Genomic DNA, 21378 nt, shown 5'->3' with positions numbered 1-21378 from the left:
TTTTCCCTCACTGTATTGTAGCTTTAATAAGAGATGTGACCTACCACAAAGCATCTGCCTCAAGGCAACACTGTGTCCATGATAGTATTCACGACTCAGCTCATCTCCTACCTTAGCTGATTGAAGCTGAGATCTAGCCGTCTTGTCAAGAGTCCATATCTTTCTCCAAGGAACTCTGGGATGTCCTCACAGTCATGTCCAATATAGGAAACCTGTAGAGCAACCACAGAGAGATGCGCAGTATTTAAATGAATACACAACATGTAAATTAATAGATTACAGCACGGAGAGACTGGAACCAGAAATCGGCCAGGGCATTTCTGACACACAATCCCATTTTTTCCTTGACAACATGTGCCCATTTCCCCCCCTTGAAGACCCCATTATTAGTCAAATAATGATTATTGTGTGCAAAAAACAACATTTTCTAAAGGCACACTGGGCTAAAGGTGGACAAGCCCATCTGGCATCTGCACAAATTGCCCTGTGGCCAGTCCGTTTCTGGGTTAAAGTGAGTAAGAGTAGCCTAAATATGTGTGTATGGGTGTATAAGCTCATGGAGCACAGTAGGTGGTGTATATAGTGAGTGGTTTACCTTGTTTGTGACCTGAGGTAGGGTAGGGTTATCCAGACTTTCATACCGTCATACAGCTTCTGTACCATACCAGGGTATACAGTATTACTGAATATGCACACACGGGGCGCTATTTGACGCACAAAACAATTTAGGCAACATGGATCTTAATTCAGGAGGGGATTGTATGTCTCTGCAGTCACCAAGAAGCTTGATCTTGACATCTAGCCACTTAGCTAGCAAATTAGCAAATCAAATGCATAGCTGGAGCCCTGAGCTGGATTTATTTGACACATCTTAGATTTCTTATAGATATACATAACTTATAGTTAGTTATAAGCAGTGGTGTAGAAAACACCCCCGCAGCCTCTGCAAGACGGGGGTCCCCCCACCACAAAAAAAATAAAAAATAATAATCATACCGTCTGTATTTTAAATAACCTGGTATATGGTATAACGCCCAAGCCTAACCTGAGGACTTGTAAAACATATGACACGAAAAACCACACGTTCTCTATCAGACACGCATCCAATAATATTAGACAGTGAATGTATTTTCATTCATTTGATTGCTAGGTCAATGTGAGAGACCTTCCAGGTATGATACTTGGTAAGTTACATTGTCACTTTCATTTTAACATACTCTGTAACATTTCAGGTACAGTTGCGGGATAATGACTCTGTACACAACTGCCATGTGTACACAACTGTGTTCAGCTTCAACACATTGATAAAAACTGAGTAGGTTATAAAGCTTTATCTGTGCAGCTGCTGTGACGCGATTTCATACTTTTTAAAATTAGTTGCATCATACCACTACAGTTGCGCAGGAGTTCTCTTTATTTGTGTCACATGACAGTAGCATAGCAAATTGTAGCCCTTCTCATGACTCCACGTCCATTTTGATTAGCTGAGGGGGTGCTACGATGCTGAACCGAAGCTCATTCTAAACGTTGATACGCCTCTTTTGTGATACGGTTATTTGAAACATAACCTTCATATCAGCGAGAAATAATTTTCAAAAAACAAAAGGTACAATTTCTACACACCTTTATAGGGTTAAGCCTTCTGCATGCTTCGGGTTCGGCTGGCGCCTCGCCGAACTCAGCTAAGCGAACCAAACGTGTATGCACATCCTCCCTTAAAAAGTAATTTGCTTGAAAAACAAGAAAAGAGCGGGAATAGTATTGTTTGCCCATCTTGAGACACCGTAGCCAGTATACACTTCCTCAAAATAGTCAGAAATAATCTAAGATAACTCAAGAAATGAGTCATTAATTTTTACATTTTGCCGAGGAGATCTTAGTCACGCAATTTTACATTAACTAAGATGTTTGGTGCAGTATTTGTCAAGGGAAAAAATGTGAATGAAAACTATTTGTCTTTTGCTGAATGGCAACAAACACTTAATTGAAGAATCCCTACAGTTGACCAATCAAAAATCAAAGGGCGTAAACTTCAGCCTCTGAACTTCGGCTTGCCTCGTCAATTTTTTTGGTGTGCACGAACAGCCTTTAGGAAGAGTTTGAATTATACTGTGACATTCAGGGGGTTCTCTATTTTTTCATGGTAGGAAATTGTTTGATGGGCCTAATAGTAAAGACATGTCATTTAACTGTAAAAATGTATTACCTTAGGGGCCTCCTGAGTGGCGCAGCGGTCTAAGGCACTGCATCGCAGTGCTAGAGGCATCACTACAGACTCGGGTTCAATCCCAGGCTGTGTCGCAGCCGGCCGTGACCGGGAGACCCATGAGCCGGCGCACAATTGGCCCAGCGTCGTCCAGGTTAGGGGAGGATTTGGCCGGCTGGGATGTAATTGTCCCATCGCGCTCTAGCGACTCCTTGTGGCGGGCCGGGCGCATGCACGCTGACTTTGGTCGCCAGCTGTTCGTCGTTTCCTCCGACGTGGTGCGGCTGGCTTCCGGGATTAAGTGAGAAGTGTGTCAAGAAGCAGTGCGGCTTGGCGCGGTCGTGTCTCGGAGGACGCATGGCTCCCAACCTACGCCTCTCCTGAGTCTGTACAGGAGTTGCAGCGATGGGACAAGACTAACTACAAATTGGATATCACGAAAAAGGGGTTAAAAAAAAGTATCACCTTTAATGTGGCATGAACACAGTCAGTCATGATGTTTCTGATTGTCAAACAAATCACTTCAAAAAGTAGGCAAAAAGTAGGCATGTTAATTAATTCCAGCATCCAAACACTGATATATGGAAAGATAAATCTGTTACTAAACACCAAAAAGTGTAATGACATTTGCCAATTGTCATTAGGTCTCTCTTGAAGCTTGAATTAATTGATGTGTCTCGCTGACAATAGGACCTTTTTGTAGAAAGAAAAGTCAGGACACCTGAAAAGGGTCTAAAAATACAGGACGACCCAGGATGACAAGTGCAGCCACATGAAATTAAAATGGTTTAAACCATGACACTGAGTGTCATGGTGTTCTTTTCATTTGGAATAAACTTTGATTTCCATATTTACCACCATAGCAGTAGACTACAAATATTATTTTAAACAAATAGGGTATATGGTGAAATTAGCATTATTTAGAGACCCCCAAAGTTAGCCTTTTGTTGAATTTAGGCGGTCTTATCTCTCATCAATTGGTTACCAACGTAATTAGAGCAGTAAAAAATAAATGCTTTGTCATACCGGTGGTATAAGGTCAGATATACCACGGCTGTCATCCAAACATTAGCTATATAGCATGCCGAACACCTGTGTGTAACAGAACAACACCAAAAACGTGTTGAACTGAAAAGTAGCCTACTGTCGGTTGAAATTGTGTTAAAGCCGGTTAAAAACAGTGTACGTGTATATTTAGCATTTGTGAAATTATTTTGTTGTGATATAAAAGTAGAGGGCATAACGTTTCTAGAACCGTACCGCATTTGAGAATCGATTTACGTTCAGATTAAGTATTTGGCTGTTTTGGATGCCAGAGACAGTTTGCCTCTGAACATAACATAAGGTCCTTGGACGTGCTCGCAGTAGGCTACATTCTTGGGCTATGCATAACGGAGGCAATGCAGCATAGCCTACCAAAAAAACACGGAAAACACAAAAGCAACATAACGTTACACTCTGAACGACATACACTGACAACTATCCGACTGTATGGCTTACTATTCGTTTTAAATATCACATACAAGAGACATGAAAACTTTGTATTTGAAATAGTTCACACTTACTTGAGTTCCATTCATTGACACCATAGAGTCGCTGCATGCCATAACTCTATCTGATGATGACAATTCAGTGACTATAGGATACCTCTACGGAATAACCTAACTATCGGAATGGAACTGGCACAGGTCCTCTTGTTTAAAATAAAATAAACTTTACTTTCATTAGTTTTCCAAAATGTCACTGTTTTGGTTGGTGATTTGCACTACTTGATGTGTCTAATTTACTACTTCCGCATGATTCCTCTGAATCAGCATACCCAATACCGAAACCCGCTAATACTGAAATCAGTAGTTACCACAGTCACAAAGTCATAATTATGTCTAAACCCTGCCTGTTTGTACAATTTCTCTTCTAACGCAAACCACACTGCCAACCTTATGACTAACCGTAACCTTCAATTGAGACCAAAAAGCACATTTTTGTTTTCATAGATTTTTACAACAAGCTATAAACTTTTTTGTAAAAATTACTTTGTGGGTGTGGTAACTAGTGACAACCGAAATTATGGCAGCATGCGCTTGGTTGTCATTAGTTACCACAGCGTCAAAATTGGCTGGCCTATCGTAAACATTCATCAAGACAAATGTAAGGTTAGGCATAGGTTTTGCAGTGTGGTTAAGGTTTACATTCAGATTTTAATAAGATACATTTGAGAAAAACGGCGATACATAAATATGACTGTGTGGCTGCGGTAACTCCGTTGTGTCACATTTCTTCAACTTCTATTGGAGAGCTCAAAACTAGGCCGTGCACTAGTGAAGATTTTAAGAGTTAAATAATGACTAAATAAAATATTAAAAGTTATCATCAGAATCAGCAGACAGCATGTAGCCTAGGAGTTTAAAGAGATTACATTTTGAAGAAGAACACATCTGGAACAGGTGGAGGTGATTGATAGAATCAAAACACTGTACGCCTAATCCATTCACATCAGTACAATCCTATAGGAAATCATCAGTGTTGTAGAATACAAAACTTGCTCCAAAACGACATATGGGATTTACACTTACTTGATAACTGTTTTTGCTTGCTTGGTGTTTACTGGGGCAGACACCGCGCCAGAACGAATCACTTGGAAGGGCATTTGAATTCCACAGGCTGGCCCGTTTTTTCACGGGATCTCCTATGTGTGCACGTGCTTGTGCGTTAACCCTTTTTGAAATGGGTGTAATAGTAAAGACCATAGACAGCTCGTGTGTTTCAAGTGTGGGGAAGCTTACAATTTATCCTACAATTTCTACCGATCTGCGTGCCAGTTATGATTATTTTTATATGCACATTTTCATGGAACAGTTTTATTTCAATAAACATGTTTCCGTTTCTCAAAATCATTGTCACGTGGTTAATCATAGAAATCTAAAGTAAAATTCTAAAAATCTCAAGTTTAAAATTAGACTATGGAAAGAGCATTAGCCTCTGCCATACTGACACGTTGATACACTTGTGATTTGATCCATTAGCGGCTAAAGAAATGAGAGCATAGAACTCAGAGATAGCCATCATCAACTAAGTAAAATACATAGGTCTAAAGCCGACAAATAAAAACAGTATATCCTGATGAAAATTCCGGTTATGTCAATCTTTCTATCTGTCTTGACTTGATTTTGAACTTCACAAACAATAGCTCATCACAGGGTCCAGCCAGAAGTTGTCGCTAACTTGCAACATTTTATCAACTAGCCTATTCCGGGCTCTCAAAGTTTCCTCCGCCAGTGAGCTCGGGAACGAAAGCTGTTTTTTATGACGTTTCCACTGGATATATGGGATCATCAGATCATGATATTGTGCTCTTTCACACCGAGACTTGGTGATTATCAAGACCGGGAGTGTTGGAAAGATTTTTCAAATACTGATGAACTATCATTCCCAATGTATGTTTAAAAAAAATACGTGTTTGAGGCGAAGAAAAAATGTGTGGTGTATGTTCTGAGTTAAGACAATCAGAAATAAGACATTGACAAAATGGGCACTTATATGCATGCATTCTGGAGAGACGCACCATATCTTTGCCACACACCCCTCCCCTTCTTGTTGATGCAAAAGTTTAAATTATACTCAAGACACATTTTCTTCACACATATTTTAGATGCTTTTCACTGACAGCCACAACTCAATCAGCTAGACCTATTGCCAAGCAAACACACCTGTGAGTTGAAACAATCCACAGAAAATTGTTTAAAATAAGCGAATGATCCTCTGTGGCTAAGTCATGCTCCCTGGTGAAGTATTTTTAATGATTTTATTTAGACAGGAGTAATTATATAATTTTGGCGAAACATCAATTTACTTTAGGGCAATCCACCATCCTAACAGTGCACTGTGCACCCGCCAACTTTCCTATCCAATTCGCAAGAGGCTGAAACCAGAGAGCTGTATATAATGATGAGATGCTCATGTCTCCGACGTAACAAGGGGAGTCTTTGTCCCAAAGGCGGGAAGGCAGGATAACAACTTAGGTCTGCGTTTATTCCCATAGAAACTCATTGGGTTTACAGTGGACATATTTTGAGCCCTCTCGCTTCGCCTCTTCCTCTCTGCTGAAACTATATTTCCGGACAAAGCAACAGAGCGAGCAAACAGCGCCCCTCTATATGTAGCCCATGTAACTGATGCTGTCTGGCCAGAAATAGTATGACATGCCATACTCTTGGTCCAGACAGCATCAGATACATGGTCTACACATACTGAAACAGAGGGGGGCTGTTTCGCTCGCTCGGATGCTTTAGCTGAGATTGACGCGGCTTTCTTTCGACCGCGGGACTCGGTCAAATAAATGATCAATATTTAAGTATTTTATTTGGACGGGCAAGGAGATACGGTAGTTCGGGCCAGGCCCCTAAGCCTCGTCCATAACGCCGGCCCTGTACTGGGGTCAATTGGTATCATCTGGTAGCCTGATTCGACAGCAGTTGTGATAAATGAATTAAAATGTTTGAAGTAGGCTCTATGTTTTACCTGAAACTAGGTTTGTTCACCACATATTATCTAAATGTTCTATAATTATAAGCTGAATAGCTGAGAGATATAGCTGAGAATTGTGACAGCCTACCATGCATTACTGAAGCCACATATTAGTACACATTTTCTCTGTATGCCTACCTAAATATTGGGAAGATCACATACTTAATGACTATTCCCGCCACTGGCACAGGTTGAGTGAAGTTCATGGTGCACCCACATAGAATTTGCTTTCCATTGATCATTTAGCTATTTGATTTGGAATTTTAGGACTCCTTTAGGTATCCCTAAAAAAAAAATACAAATTATATGACAAAATATTGAATTTGGCCTTTACTACTATAGCCCATAGAAACGCATTGCATAACACATTCATACATGGCAAAAAAGACAGCCAAAAAAAGAAATCCTAAGGAATAAGATTTTGAAGTGCCTGTCCTATATATACGGTACCAGTCAAAAGTTTGGATACACCTACTCATTCCAGGGTTTTTCTTTTCTTTTTACTATTTTCTACGTTGTAAAACAATAGTGAAGACATCAAAACTATGAAATAACAAATATGGAATCATGAAGTAACCAAAAAAGTGTTAAACAAATCAAAATATATTTTAGATTTGAGATTCTTCAAAGTAGCCACCTTTTGCCTTGATGACAGCTTTGCACACTCTTGGCATTCTCTCAACCAGCTTCATGAGGTAATCACCTGGAATGCATTTCAAATAACAGGTGTGCCTTGTTAAAAGTTAAATTGTGGAATTTCTTTCCTTCTAAATGCGTTTGAGCCAATCAGTTGTCTTGTGACAAGATAGGGTTGGTATACAGTAGATAGCCCAATTTGGTAAAAGACAAAGTCCATATTATGGTAAGAACAGCTCAAATAAGCAAATAGAAACGACAGTCCATCATTACTTTAAGACATGAAGGTCAGTCAATCCTAAACATTTCAAGAACTTTCAAAGTTTCTTCAAGTGCAGTTGCAAAACCCATCAAGCGCTATGATGAATCTAGCTCTCATGAGGACCGCCACAGGAAAGGAAGACCAAGAGTTACCTCTGCTGCAGAGGTAAAGTTCATTGGAGTTACCAGCCTCAGAAATTGCCGCCCAAATAAATGCTTCACAGAGTTCAAGTAACAGACACATCTCAACATCAACTGTTCAGAGAAGACTGCATGAATCAGACCTTCATGGTCGATACCATTACTAAAGGACATCAATAAGAAGCAGACACTTGCTTGGGCCAAGAAACACGAGCAATGGACATTAGACCGGTGGAAATCTGTCCTTTGGTCTGATGAGTCCAAATATGAGATTTTTGGTTCCAACCGCCGTGTCTTTGTGAGACACAGAGTAGGTGAATGGATGATCTCCGCATGTGTGGTTCCCACCATAATGCATGGATTAGGAAGTGTGATGGTGCTTTGCTGGTGACACTGTCTGTGATTTATTTAGAATTCAAGGCACACTTAACCACCATGGCTACCACAGCATTCTGCATCAATACGCCCTCCCATCTGGTTTGCGCTTAGTGGGACTATGTCACGCCCTGACCATAGTTTGCTTTGTATTTTTTATGTTTTGTTTGGTCAGGGTGTGATCTGAGTGGGCATTCTATATTGTATGTCTGGTTTGTCTATTTCTATGTGTTTGGCCTGATATGGTTCTCAATCAGAGGCAGGTGTTTTTTTCGTTGTCTCTGATTGGGAACCGTATTTAGGTAGCCTGTTTTGTCGTTGTGGGTGATTGTCTATGTGTAGTGTTTGTGTTAGCACGATTGTTCATTAGCTTCACGTTTGTCACTTTGTTGTTTTGTAGTGTTCAGTTTTCCATTAAAATGACGAACACTTACCACGCTGCGTATTGGTCCGACATTTCTTACTCCTCAAATGAGGAGGACGAAGACAACCGTGAAAGACTATCATTTGTTTTTCAACAAGACAATGATCCAACACACCTCCAGGCTGTGTAAGGGCTATTTGACCAAGAAGGAGAGTGAAGGAGTGCTGCATCAGATGACCTGGCCTCCACAATCACCCAACCTCAACCCAATTGAGATGTTTTGGGACGAGTTGGACCACCGAGTGAAGGAAAAGCAGCCAACAAGTTCTCATCATACAGTATGTGGGAACTCCTTCAAGACTGTTGGAAAAGCATTCCAGGTAAAGCTGGTTGAGAGAATGCCAAGAGTGTGCCAAGAGTGTACAAAGCTGTCATCAAGTCAAAGGGTGGCTACTTTGAAGAATCTCAAATATATTTTGATTTGTTTAACCCTTTTTTGATTACTATATGATTCCATGTGTGTTATTTCATTGTTTTGATGTCTTCACTATTATTCTACATGTAGAAAATAGTAAAAATAAAGACAAACCCTGGAGGCGTGTCCAAACTTTTGACTGGTACTGTAGATATAAACGTCCCTTTTTCAGGATTGTGTCTTTCAAAGATAATTCATAAAAATCCAAATAACTTCACAGATCTTCATTGTAAAGGGTTTAAACACGGTTTCCCAAGCTTGTTCAATGAACCATTACAATTAATGAACATGCACCTGTGGAACGGTCTTTAAGACACTAACAGCTTACAGACGGTATGCAATTAATGTCACAGTTATGAAAACTTAGGACACTAAAGAGGCCTTTCTACTGACTCTGAAAAACACCAAAAGACAGATGCCCAGGGTCCCTGCTCATCTGCGTGAACGTACCTTAGGCATGCTGCAAGGAGGAATGAGGACTGCAGACGTGGCCAGGGCAATAAATTGCAATGTCTGTACTGTGAGACGCCTAAGACAACACTATAGGGAGACAGGACGGACAGCTGATCGTCCTCACAGTGGCAGACCACGTGTAACAACACCTGCACAGGATCGGTACATCTGACAATCACATCCGTGGTACAGGTACTTGATGGCATCAACAACTGCCCGAGTTACACCAGGAACGCACAATCCCTCCATTAGTGCTCAGACTGTCCGCAATAGGCTGAGAGGCTGGACTGAGGGCTTGTAGGCCTGCTGTAAGGCAGATCCTCACCAGACATCACCGGCAACAACGTCGCCTATGGGCACAAACCCACCATCGCTGGAACAGACAGCACTGGCAAAAAGTGCTCTTCACTGACGAGTCGTGGTTTTGTCTCACCAGGGGTGATGGTCGGATTCACGTTTATCGTCAAAGGAATGAGCGTTACACAGAGGCCTGTACTCTGGAGCGGGATCGATTTGGAGGTGGAGGGTCTGTCATGGTCTGGGGAGGAGTGTCACAGCATCATCGGATTGAGCTTGTTGTCATTGCAGGCAATCTCAACGCTGTGTGTTACAGGAAAGATATCCTCCTCCCTCATGTGGTACCCTTCCTGCAGGCCCTCCAGCATGACAATGCCACCAGCCATACTGCTTGTTCTGTGCGTGATTTCCTGCAAGACAGGAATGTCAGTGTTCTGCCATGGCCAGCAAAGAGCCCGGATCTCAATCCCATTGAGCACGTCTGGGACCTGTTGGATTGGAGGGTGAGGGCTAGGGCCATTCCGACCAGAAATGTCTGGGACCATGCAGGTGCCTTTGGTGGAAGAGTGGGGTAACATCTCACAGCAAGAACTGGCAAATCTGGTGCAGTCCATGAGGAAGAGATGCACTGTAGTACTTAATTCAACTGGTGGCCACACCAGATACTGACTGTTACTTTTGATTTTGGCCTCCCCTTTGTTTAGGGACACATTATTCCATTTCTGTTAGTCACATGTCTGTGGAAATTGTTTAGTTTATGTCTCAGTTGTTGAATCTTAAGTTCATACAAATATTTACACATGTTAAGTTTGCAGAAAAAAAACACATTTGAGGGGCCGTTTCTTTTTTTGCTGAGTTTATATATATTTTTACACATATTTAACCCCTTATTTTTGTTATCACAAAACTGCCTCCATACTTCCATTCATTTCTATGGGTTATTTTTAGCACCTGTGTTCAATAGACTCTAGGAGGTTTTAATATGATTTCTGAGTGAGAGTGACTAACAAAATCAATGGGGGACCAATTAGATAGCTGGCAGCTTTGGTAAATTAGTTTAGCGGCCAACTATCTATGTAAAAACTTTGCGGTCAGTGACTGACACATTTTCCAAATTTCCAAATTGCACCTTTTGTATTCTACTGTTCTAATTAACAGTAAGTTGAGATCCGCGGGTGTCACGTCTACCTCTCCCCCTCTCCGGCGCTCTACGTCGCCAGTTTATTCATTATTACGCACACCTGCCACCAGCGTTACGGACACTTGCGCTTCATGAGACTCACCTGGACTCCATCACCTTCCTGATTACCTCCCTTATATCTTTCACTTCTTTCGGTTCTTTCCCCAGAAGTTATTGACTCTGTTTCTGTGTTTCATGTCTGTACGCTACTTGTGTTTCTTGTTTTGTTCCATGTTACGTTATTTATTAAATTCACTCCCTGTACTTACTTCTCGATTCTTAGCGTACACGTTACAAAATAACGCCTCCCCAAAGGGAAGCAACAGGGATTTACTGGTGACGTTGGGTCCAAGTGCTGCTGCCGAAGCAACCAGGGATGCCTAAGCTGGCTCGACAGGTTCCCATGCCTCGGCCGGCTCGTCGCAGCTCCCGCGCCTCGGCCGGCTCGTCGCGCCTCCCGCGCCTCGGCCGGCTCGACGGGTTCCCGCGCCTCGGCCGGCTCGACGGGTTCCCGCGCCTCGGCCGGCTCTACAGGTTCCCGCGCCTCGGCAGAACATCTGGCTCCTGATCCTCGAGACCGTCCTTCTGGTCGGCGTACTGTCACGTCTACTCCCGCTCCCCCTCTCTGGCACTCGACGTCACCAGTTTATTCATTATTACACACACCTGCCACCATCGTTACACGCACCTGCGCTTCATGAGACTCACCTGGACTCCATATTATTTGATTACCTCCCCTATATCTTGCACTGTTTCTGTGTTTCATGTCTGTACGCTACTCGTGTTTCTTGTTTTGTTCCATTTTCCGTTATTTATTAAATTCACTCCCTGAACTTGCTTCCCGATTCTTACCGAACATGTTACAGCGGGCCTACAAAAGAGGGGCCTGCGGGCCGCCAGTTGCCCATCCCTGTCATAGACCAACTTTTTTTATTTGCATAACATACAACATGTAATGTGAGTTTACCTCATCAGTGACCGGCTTCATTAATAAGTGCGTCAACAATGTCATCCTGACAGTGACCATACGTACATATCCGAACCAGAAGCCATCCACACTGAGCTAAAGGCTAGAGCTGCCAATTTCAAGGAGCGGAACACTAATACGGACGCTTATAAGAAATCCTTCAATGCCCTTCGAAGAACCATAAAACAGGCAAAACGTCAATACAGGACTAAGATCGAATCCTAGTACACCGGCTCTGACGGTCGTCGGATGTGGCAGGGCTTGCAAAGTAACACGGATTACAAAGGAAAACCCAGCCGCGAGCTGCCCAGTGATGCGGGCCTACCAGATGAGCTACAGTTGAAGTCAGAAGTTTACATATACTTAGGTTGGAGTCATTAAAACTCATTTTTCAACCACTACACAAATTTCTTGTTAACAAACTATAGTTTTGGCAAGTCGGATAGGACATCTACTTTGTGCATGACACAAGTAATTTTTCCAACAATTGTTTACAGACAGATTATTTAACTTATAATTCACTGTATCACAATTCCAGTGGGTCAGAAGTTTACATACACTAAGTTGACTGTGCCTCTAAACAGCTTGGAAAATTCAATAAATGATGTAAGGGCTTTAGAAGCTTCTGATAGGCTAATGGACATAATTTTAGTCATTTTGAGCTGTACCTGTGGATGTATTTCAATGCCTCCCTTCAAACTCAGTGCCTCTTTGCTTGACATCATGGGAAAATCAAAAGAAATCAGCCAAGACCTCAGACAAAAAAATTGTAGACCTCCACAAGTCTGGTTCATCCTTGGGAGCAATTTCCAAACACCTGAAGGTACCACGTTCATCTGTACAAACAATAGTACGCAAGTATAAACACCATGGGACCACGCAGCCGCCATACCGCTCAGGAAGGAGACGCGTTCTGTCTCCTACAGATGAATGTACTTTGGTGCGAAAAGTGCAAATCAATCCCAGAACAACAGCAAAGGACCTTGTGAAGATGCTGGAGGAAACAGGTACAAAAGTACCTATATCCACAGTAAAATGAGTCCTATATCGACATAACCTGAAAGGCCACTCAGCAAGGAAGAAGCCACTGCTCCAAAACCGCCATTAATTAGCCAGACTACGGTTTGCAACTGCACATGGGAACAAAGATCGTACTTTTTGGAGAAATATCCTCTGGTCTGATGAAACAAAAATAGAACTGTTTGTCCATAATGACCATCGTTATATTTTGAGGAAAAAGGGGGAGGCTTGCAAGCCGAAAAACACCATCCCAACCATGAAGCACGGGGGTGGCAGCATCATGTTGTGGGGGTGCTTTGCTGCAGGAGGGACTGGTGCACTTCACAAAATAGATGGCATCATGAGGCAGGAAAATGATGTGGATATATTGAAGCAACATCTCAAGACATCAGTCAGGAAGTTAAAGCTTGGTCGCAAATGTGTCTTCCAAATGGACAAGCTTACTTCCAAAGTTGTGGCAAAATGGCTTAAGGACAACAAAGTCAAGGTATTGGAGTGGCCATGACAAAGCCTTGACATCAATCCTATAGAAAATTTGTGGGCAGAACTGAAAAAGTGTGTGCGAGCAAGGAGGCCTACAAACCTGACTTTTCACCACTTAAAATAAAGTGGTGATTGTAACTGACCTAACACAGGGAATTTTTACTAGGATTAAATGTCAGGAATTGTGAAAAACTGAGTGGAAATGTATTTGGCTAAGGTGTATGTAAACTTCCGACTTCAACTGTAAATGCCTTCTATGCTCATTTCGAGGCAAGCAACAATAAACCATGCATGAGCGCACCAGCTGTTCCTGGATGACTGTGTGATCATTACATTTACATTTGACATTTTAGTAATTTAGTAGACATTCTTCTCCAGAGCGACTTAGAGTTAGTTAGTGCATTCATCTTAAGATAGCTAGGTGGGACTAGGGCTGTAGTGGTCATGAAATTTTGTCAGCTGGTGATTGACAAGCAAATAACTGCCGGTCTCATGGTAATTGACCGTTAATTAACATAAACACATTTAGCATCTCCTGGCTTCCACATATAGGCAACAAGCCACTGATGCAGACCTTTGGAACATCTACATTTTACTTAGTCTAATAAATCCATGAAATGTAGCCTATACCATCACAATAAATCCATTATTGATTTTAAACAGGTCTAAAAAAACATGATATGAAGAAAATGTAGTCTATTTCAGAAGAACAGAATAGCATACTCTGAGTTGTCCTTATGTTAGTCCCTGATCTGGCTGTGCCATATGGCTGTGGTCTACACTAGTTCATTTAGCAGACAAGATTAGCTTAGAATTCCGTGGAATAATTTTTTATTATTTTATAGTATGAAGAATACAATTGAACAAAGGTGAATAAAATAGAAGGATATTTTCTCAAAGATTTGAGGGTGTGCACACGTGGCTATTCTGTGTTGAGTGTTAACAAAGAAGCAGGTCCTCCCATATGCTTAATTTAGAGTTATTTCAAATTATTGGTCACAAAGACATCTTTAGCAGATGTTATTTCGGGTTTTGTGAAATGCTTGCATTTATGCAACTTCAGTTGTGATACAAATGTTGGGCTATATGTTTTGATTTTTTATATATTCTAAGGCTGCATGATGCAACTCTAATGATGACTTTTAAAAAGTCTCATGAAAGGCATGAGCTCTGCTTTGTTTTAGCGCAGGCTGTACACACTTCATCAGTCTCTCACTCACAATTTGCACTTGATAATGCCTCGAATTTCCCGGCTGCATCCCCTTTGTGTGGCCGTAATGCCCCCTAAAAATTCCATGCCTTTTGCGGCCTGTGACCGTTGTGCCCTTGGGCTGAATATAATCATTATAATTCCCTTCGCCCGGCTGTGTGCCGAAGCACCACTCACATGGCTCGCCGTCACATGATCGGGTCTTTCTCACAGGCTACAAGTGAAGACAGACACATTGGGGAGGCAACTGCGCGTGTCCTTATCCAATTCCGAGGCGCATATTGAAGATATTGGAAGAAATGTCCACATTTACTTTTCGTCAGCCAACAAGATGAGTAGGCCTAACGAATAGCAAAAGTACTAGCCTATGCCAATCTACTATCCACCATAGTACAAAAATTGACTTACTCTATTCTGTGCGAGAAATAAATATTGCAAACATAGTCTGGGACGATTGTGGGATTCGATAGATCCCAAATTAATACAACCACCAGCATCAAAAAAACTGTTTTAAGCAACGAGCCTGATGCAACAGATGATAACGTTTAGCTTAAAATGTTGATAAACTTTCTTCACATTATAAGCGCAGCAATGTGCACACAGCAGTAGGCTATAAGCGCGAGGTTCCGTTAGCAAGAAAGCACTATTCTCAAAAGTGACCACAAATGTGATTATGCATGTATGGCTTTCATTATAAAGGTGCATTTTTAAATGAAAATTATCTTCCTCAATCTTGAAACTCCCGTGCTGAATATGTATGCCATTTAGGATCTATACCAGTTGTAAAATGGATTAATGTGCTTCATTTTAAGAAGTTATTTGGACATTTTAGTTGTGATAGAAAACAGCAAAACATATAGGCGTATGGGCTAGGCTACATGACGTGTGACTATGATTTGAAAAAGTCTAAAAACAATCATGCACTGTTTGCCTGGGCATCATTCACAAGTGATAATATATAATTCACAAGTGATAGGCTAATATTGTCACCCAAAACACTATTCTTGATTTAATATTTTCTTTTAAAATGGACCATGGGCTGGACCATGGACCATTATCATGCACCTGTCTCGAAACAGGGACAGCGGAATAAATACATGTCATCTATGCACTTAAATAGCAAATGGAGGCTTTTCACGTTGTTCATTTTCATTCCAGTCAAGTAGGCTATACTCCTGTTGTAAAGAGAAGCAATGTCCTTAATATTAGGAAAGTTGATGGCCTCTTTTTAATAGAGGCCATCAATCTGTTCTCACGCAATTGCATAGCCTATAGAAATGTTGCGCAACATGAGCTCAAGTGTCTTCATTGATATTTTCAACCTATCCCTGACCCAGTCTGTAATACCTACATGTTTAAAGCAGACCCTCATAGTCCCTGTGCCCAATAACACAAAGGTAACCTGTCTAAATGACTATAGCTTCAAATTCCTTGGTGTTCGGCGATTAGGCCTGGCTCGCAGTCGGCGTTTCAATTCATCCCAAAGGCGTTCGATGGGGTTGAGGTCAGGGCTCTGTGCAGGCCAGTCAAGTTCTTCCACACCGATCTCACCAAACCATTTCTGTATGGACCTCGCTTTGTGCACGGAGGCATTGTGGGCGGCAGGTAGCCTAGTGGTTAGAGCGTTGGGTCAGTAACCGAAAGGTTGCAAGATCGAATCCCCGAGCTGACGAGGTATAAATCTGTAGTTCTGCCCCTGAACAAGGCAGTTAACCCACTGTTCCTAGGCCATTATTGAAAATAAGAATTTATTCTTAACTGACTTGCCTAGTTAAATAAAGGTAAAAAATAAATTAAAAATTGTCATGCTGAAACAGGAACGGGCCTTCCACAAACTGTTGCCACAAAGTTGGAAGCACAGAATCATCTATTGTATGCTGTAGCATTAAGATTTCCCTTCACTGGAACTAAGGGGTCTAGCCCGAACCATGAAAAACAGCCCCAGACCATTATTCCTCCTCCACCAAACTTTACAGTTGGCGCTATGCATTCGGGCAGGTAACGTTCTCCTGGCATCCACCAAACGCAGTCTATTCTCCTGGCATCCACCAAACGCAGTCTAGTCCTTCGGACTGCCAGATTCTGCCATGTTCTCACTCCAGAGAACATGTTTCAACTGCTCCAGACTGCAATGGCGGCGAGTTTTACACCACTCCAGCAGACGCTTGGCATTGCGCATGGTAATCTTAGGCTTGTGTGCGGCCATGGATACCTATTTCATGAAGCTCCCGACAAACAGTTATTGTGCTCACATTGCATCCAGAAGCAGTTTGGAACTTCTGGAGCTTCTAGACATAACAGCACTTACCGTTGACCAGGTGCAGCCCTAGCAGAAATTTGATGAACTGACTTTTTGGAAAGGTGGCCTCCTATGAAAGTGCCACGTTGACAGTCACTGAGCTCTTCAGTAAGGCCATTCTACTGCCAATGTTTGTCTATGGAGATTGCATGGCTGTGTACTCAATTTTATACCCGTCAGCAACTAGTGTGGCTGAAATAGCCGAATCCACTAATTTGAAGGGATGTTAATATATTTTTGTAAATATAGTGTATGAGCACATAAGCAGGCCAAAATGGCTTCTATATAGGCCTAACCTACTTGAACTCATAAAGAGGTGTAATAGCATTTTGTAATAACAAAACCCCAACACAGGTGGACCCATTGAGTGGACGATGGACCCGAGCTATCCATGTTGGTGGTTCAGAGGGTATGTTAGTGACGTCATTTTAGAACCTCCCAGACGCGGAAAATCGTCTATCTGCTCTCCCCAGTTCGAGCTCTTGAGGCTCAACTGCAGGAAAACTCACGCGCGCTACATTTGTAGCCTACTATGTCCCATTATAGCGTATTGTAACAATGTAACTGATAAATGTATGGAGCGATATGTGCATTGCAACATTAGTTAACAAAGGATTACGATTGCTCAGTGTTTTCACAGATCTGTCGTTTCACTTCGGAACATGTTGTTGTTAGCCTTTTATGTCAGGTAACGTGGTTCTATGCGCTCTTTTTCACCTTTTCCCTCTGATAAAAATGTGTAGGTCTGTTCTTCACCGTGCATGCTTTTTCCTGGAAGATAAACCTTATTTATTCTATTTCCATTAACTGAGAAGAAGCTATGATAAAACACATCGCTTTGGGAGGTGTCCATGGTAGGCTATAGGCAACTCATTCCGCAAAATCATTGGATGCAAGAATAAAATAATGGGTGGTGAGATAGCTGATATGCTTGACTAGCCTACTACAGAAAAGTGTGTAAATCATTATGCACACCAAAAAAGCAAAGAGCCTTCTATACAGTCGGAGACACTCGCTGCGTGTGCATAATTGAAAACGTATTTAACGTTTTTCATGTTTAAAGTATTAAATTATGTTATTCCTAGAGGCTTGTATAATTCAAAGACTCCCTCTATAAAATGTTAAATCTATTTCTAAACTCAATTTAATATCATATTTGTTATGTTGTCCTCGCTGTCGCACCTCTGCTAAAGAGGCATATCCCAAGTGCTTTATTCCTATAGTGCAAAGCTGAAAGTCCAACTCACAGCCCAAGCTAGCCTACTCCCGTTCTGCTGTAAATAATTATATTTACATCTAGGGAGTGATTCATAAAAATGTCGCCGTTATGAAATATATGGGGACATTTAAAACGTTCTATTTAAATATCATGAATTGTGGCCACGAAAAATGTGTTCCCATTTAAGGGTAATACTGAGTATTTGGTGTCTGGTGTAGAAGCTCATTCGTCATACGGACAATAGAGGGGTTTCGCCTGACGCTGGGAATTTATGGTTGCCCTTCTTTGCCCTAATAACTCACATATTGTGTCACAGGCTGACAGCCCTTGCAGAAAACAGCTAGGCTGCTGTTATCAATCACATATCTTTGCATATTGTGAAACTTTCTCACCCTGTTTTACCTGACAGACTCACCATTTGGAGGAATAGAAAGAAAGGGCCGTTTGCTCATTCTTGTTTTCCTTTAAAGTCCACAGCCTTTCAGGGTCATGAAAAAATATAATATTTGTCAGACACTTTTTTGCTTAGTAGGTTTCCACTTTGTAGGTCTATTACTACCAAAATAAATGTCACAATGTAATTGAATTGATTTATGTTTTTATTGTTTAACTTGTCAGGCTACAGTTAAATATTAATGACAACTTTGTGCACATAGGGTAATGAGGAAGGCATTCACAAATTACACTCAGTAAAATATTATGGTCTAAAATGTTAAGAATAAATAAAATAAAATCTAATGCCATTGTAGTCTATGCATCATATTAAATGTAAAATCCATTAGGCTACAATGTAAATTCATTTTAGATATAGCCTTTATATTCTAAGCCTCAAAATATAAAACATTGATATGATAGCAGTTTATAATATAAAACTGCTATCATATAATGCTAGCCATTAGGCCTATATGAAAAGGCTACAATAAATTGAGCTTCGTGTGAATAGGCCTATAGGCCAATGTCAAAAGTTACACTTTTGTAATATTCTGTCTATAATTCCTATATATGGTTAAACTATCAATTATGTAGCGTACATATTTTACACGAGTTCTATTTTGTATTTTCGCTTCCCAAAAAAACGTCCAATTAGGCTATCATATAACGTCAAATATTATATCCTATAGTTTTCCTATCCCCTGTCAACCAGTGTCCTTCAATTCTTTGAAGGCCTAAAATAAATGTATTTACTTTTCCAGCTGTTTTTCTGCCCCCTGTGACCGTCCACTCCAGGTTTTCTTGCTCTCCAATGACCTGTCAAGCGGATTACCGCAGAGAGAGATTAATGGTAGAGGCGGGTTGCAATAATAATCGTTTTGTTTGAAGTGACACCTTTGATAGGCGTTGATTTACTTACAAACTGATAGGCTTTTAATTGAGCGCCTCCATTCCGATTGAGATGAAAGGAGGGCCCGCATTGAAAAGCTACCCGATTGCCCCCGAGCCTCAATACTGATTAGCCATCTCAGCGGTGAAGAGTTCAAGGTATTTTAAACTTATTTTCTCAGCACTCTGACACACAATTTCTCTTTTCTTTTCTCTTTCAGTCACCCCTCTTTTCTCCCTCTTAAATGAAATAAATCATTTTCATTGTATGTAGGCCTAAATAAAATCGAGTTGACATATAAAATGTCTGGACCAGTTTTTTGTTCCCTTTTCTTTGTCATTTTATTGGGGATATAACCATGTGCCAGAGGCAAATGGCAGGTTTTTACGATACGTGCAGAGATACGTTTGCATCTGCGGGAAAGTGGTTGTTTGTATTGCTGAAAACCCAGGCCATTATGTTTGACTCAGTAAATGTGAAACTTAGGCTACATGTTAACATGTGTTGGATACTATTGGCACCTGTCCAGAGCGACTCTTCTATGGGGAACTTTGCCCCCCACTAACTGTGTTGTTCTAAGTTAAAGTATTCTATATAGCTTGCTAAGCAACAGTACTAGATTGACATTTAAAAACACGTTCTAGTCAGAAGGAATGGGGCACAAATTTGCCTTTTTACTTTATTTTAACAATGAAGCAAATTACATTTAAAATGTATTGAAATGTAGGCTAATATTAGCCATAAAGTTGCATTTATATAAACTTATTGTAGTCCATTAGGGCTTACCAATTATTGTCCTTAGGCATGAACATTACTGAAATATAATAGTAGACATTGAACTATTTCTGACAAATTAACAAACATCAGAGCACTAAAAGTTCATGGCATCTTTTGAGCCGTTTGGGACACTTCCTTGTATAAAGTATTTGACGGGAAGGGAAAAAGTTGACTTAAATAGTCCAGTGAATGCGTTTGTCCTTATAAAATCTGGTTAGCCTCGTCCTTTAATTTTCTGCTCAAAATCCTTATTAATTTGCAAATACCGTCCCTAAATTCCATGGACACTATAGGCTATGGAGAGGTGGGATAGTCTAGCGCGTCGCTGTCTACCTATCGTCGATGCTTATACAAATTGAATTTAACACGAGGATGATTTATTTCGTCCAAATGAAGTGTCTCTTTTCTCAGATCCCTCTCTCTCTTTCCATTTGTCCTTTTCCCCATGCAGCCACGCTCGCATGTAATCATCTACAATAGCTGACATAAATCAAGGCAGGATTGACAGCCACTGACAAATACCTGATTGATTGCGGTGGAGCAGAATTGACAGTTGACGGAGGCGTGAAGATAGAAATAGAAGGGGGGTGTATATTATACTGAAAACATGTGACATTCACATACCTCCATCACTGCATTGGTCTGTTCCTGTCAACGCTTGTCTGATTGGGGAATTCAAGCTGAAGTGGTTGATCTTCTGGTTGTGGAATATAATTTATATAGGAACATGTCTGTAAACTAAGATACAGGCTTGTATTGATTGATTGAAGATCTTGGTAATATAGCTCAAAAGGTGCCGAATACATTGCTTATTAGTGCATTAGTCTCCAGAGAACAAACTAATAATTAGGCTATTTAATGCAGGCTATAGTTTCATTAATTACATTTCCCATCTCCTAAATAACATGTAGCCTATATGACTTCCAGTAATAACCATTACCACATCGCCTACCTCTACAGCCAAATACGTTCACTGTTTTGAAAATGCCAGAAAGACTACTATTTCCAGACTTGGGTCTATATACTTTTTTAGACATTGAAAAAACAAAACAAGCCCTGCCTCAAGGATGGTGAGAGTCCGTGAGAGCGCACACAACAACCCAACTATTCCTCCTCACTATCTCCTCCCCCGAGCTGTCAATATAGAGGCGCTTACAAAGAGGCAACGTC

General features: G+C 41.1%; 1 protein-coding gene across 1 annotated transcript in view; it reads right to left on the bottom strand.

Annotated features, from left to right (window-relative positions):
• LOC139571056 (leucine-rich melanocyte differentiation-associated protein-like) overlaps positions 1-4052 on the bottom strand; it is a 394808-nt gene extending 390756 nt beyond the window's left edge. The window contains exons 1-2 of the mRNA XM_071393550.1: positions 3772-4052; positions 112-212 (exon numbers count right to left, since the gene is read on the bottom strand). Coding sequence (XP_071249651.1) covers positions 112-212; positions 3772-3813 — 143 coding nt within the window. The 5' untranslated portion in view covers positions 3814-4052. The remainder of the gene's footprint in view (positions 1-111; positions 213-3771) is intronic.
• Positions 4053-21378: the final 17326 nt, after the last annotated feature.

The sequence above is a fragment of the Salvelinus alpinus genome, chromosome 3 (genome assembly GCF_045679555.1).
Source record: "Salvelinus alpinus chromosome 3, SLU_Salpinus.1, whole genome shotgun sequence".
Classification (NCBI taxonomy): Eukaryota; Metazoa; Chordata; class Actinopteri; order Salmoniformes; family Salmonidae; genus Salvelinus; species Salvelinus alpinus.
This window is presented reverse-complemented; position numbering and strand designations above follow the sequence as displayed.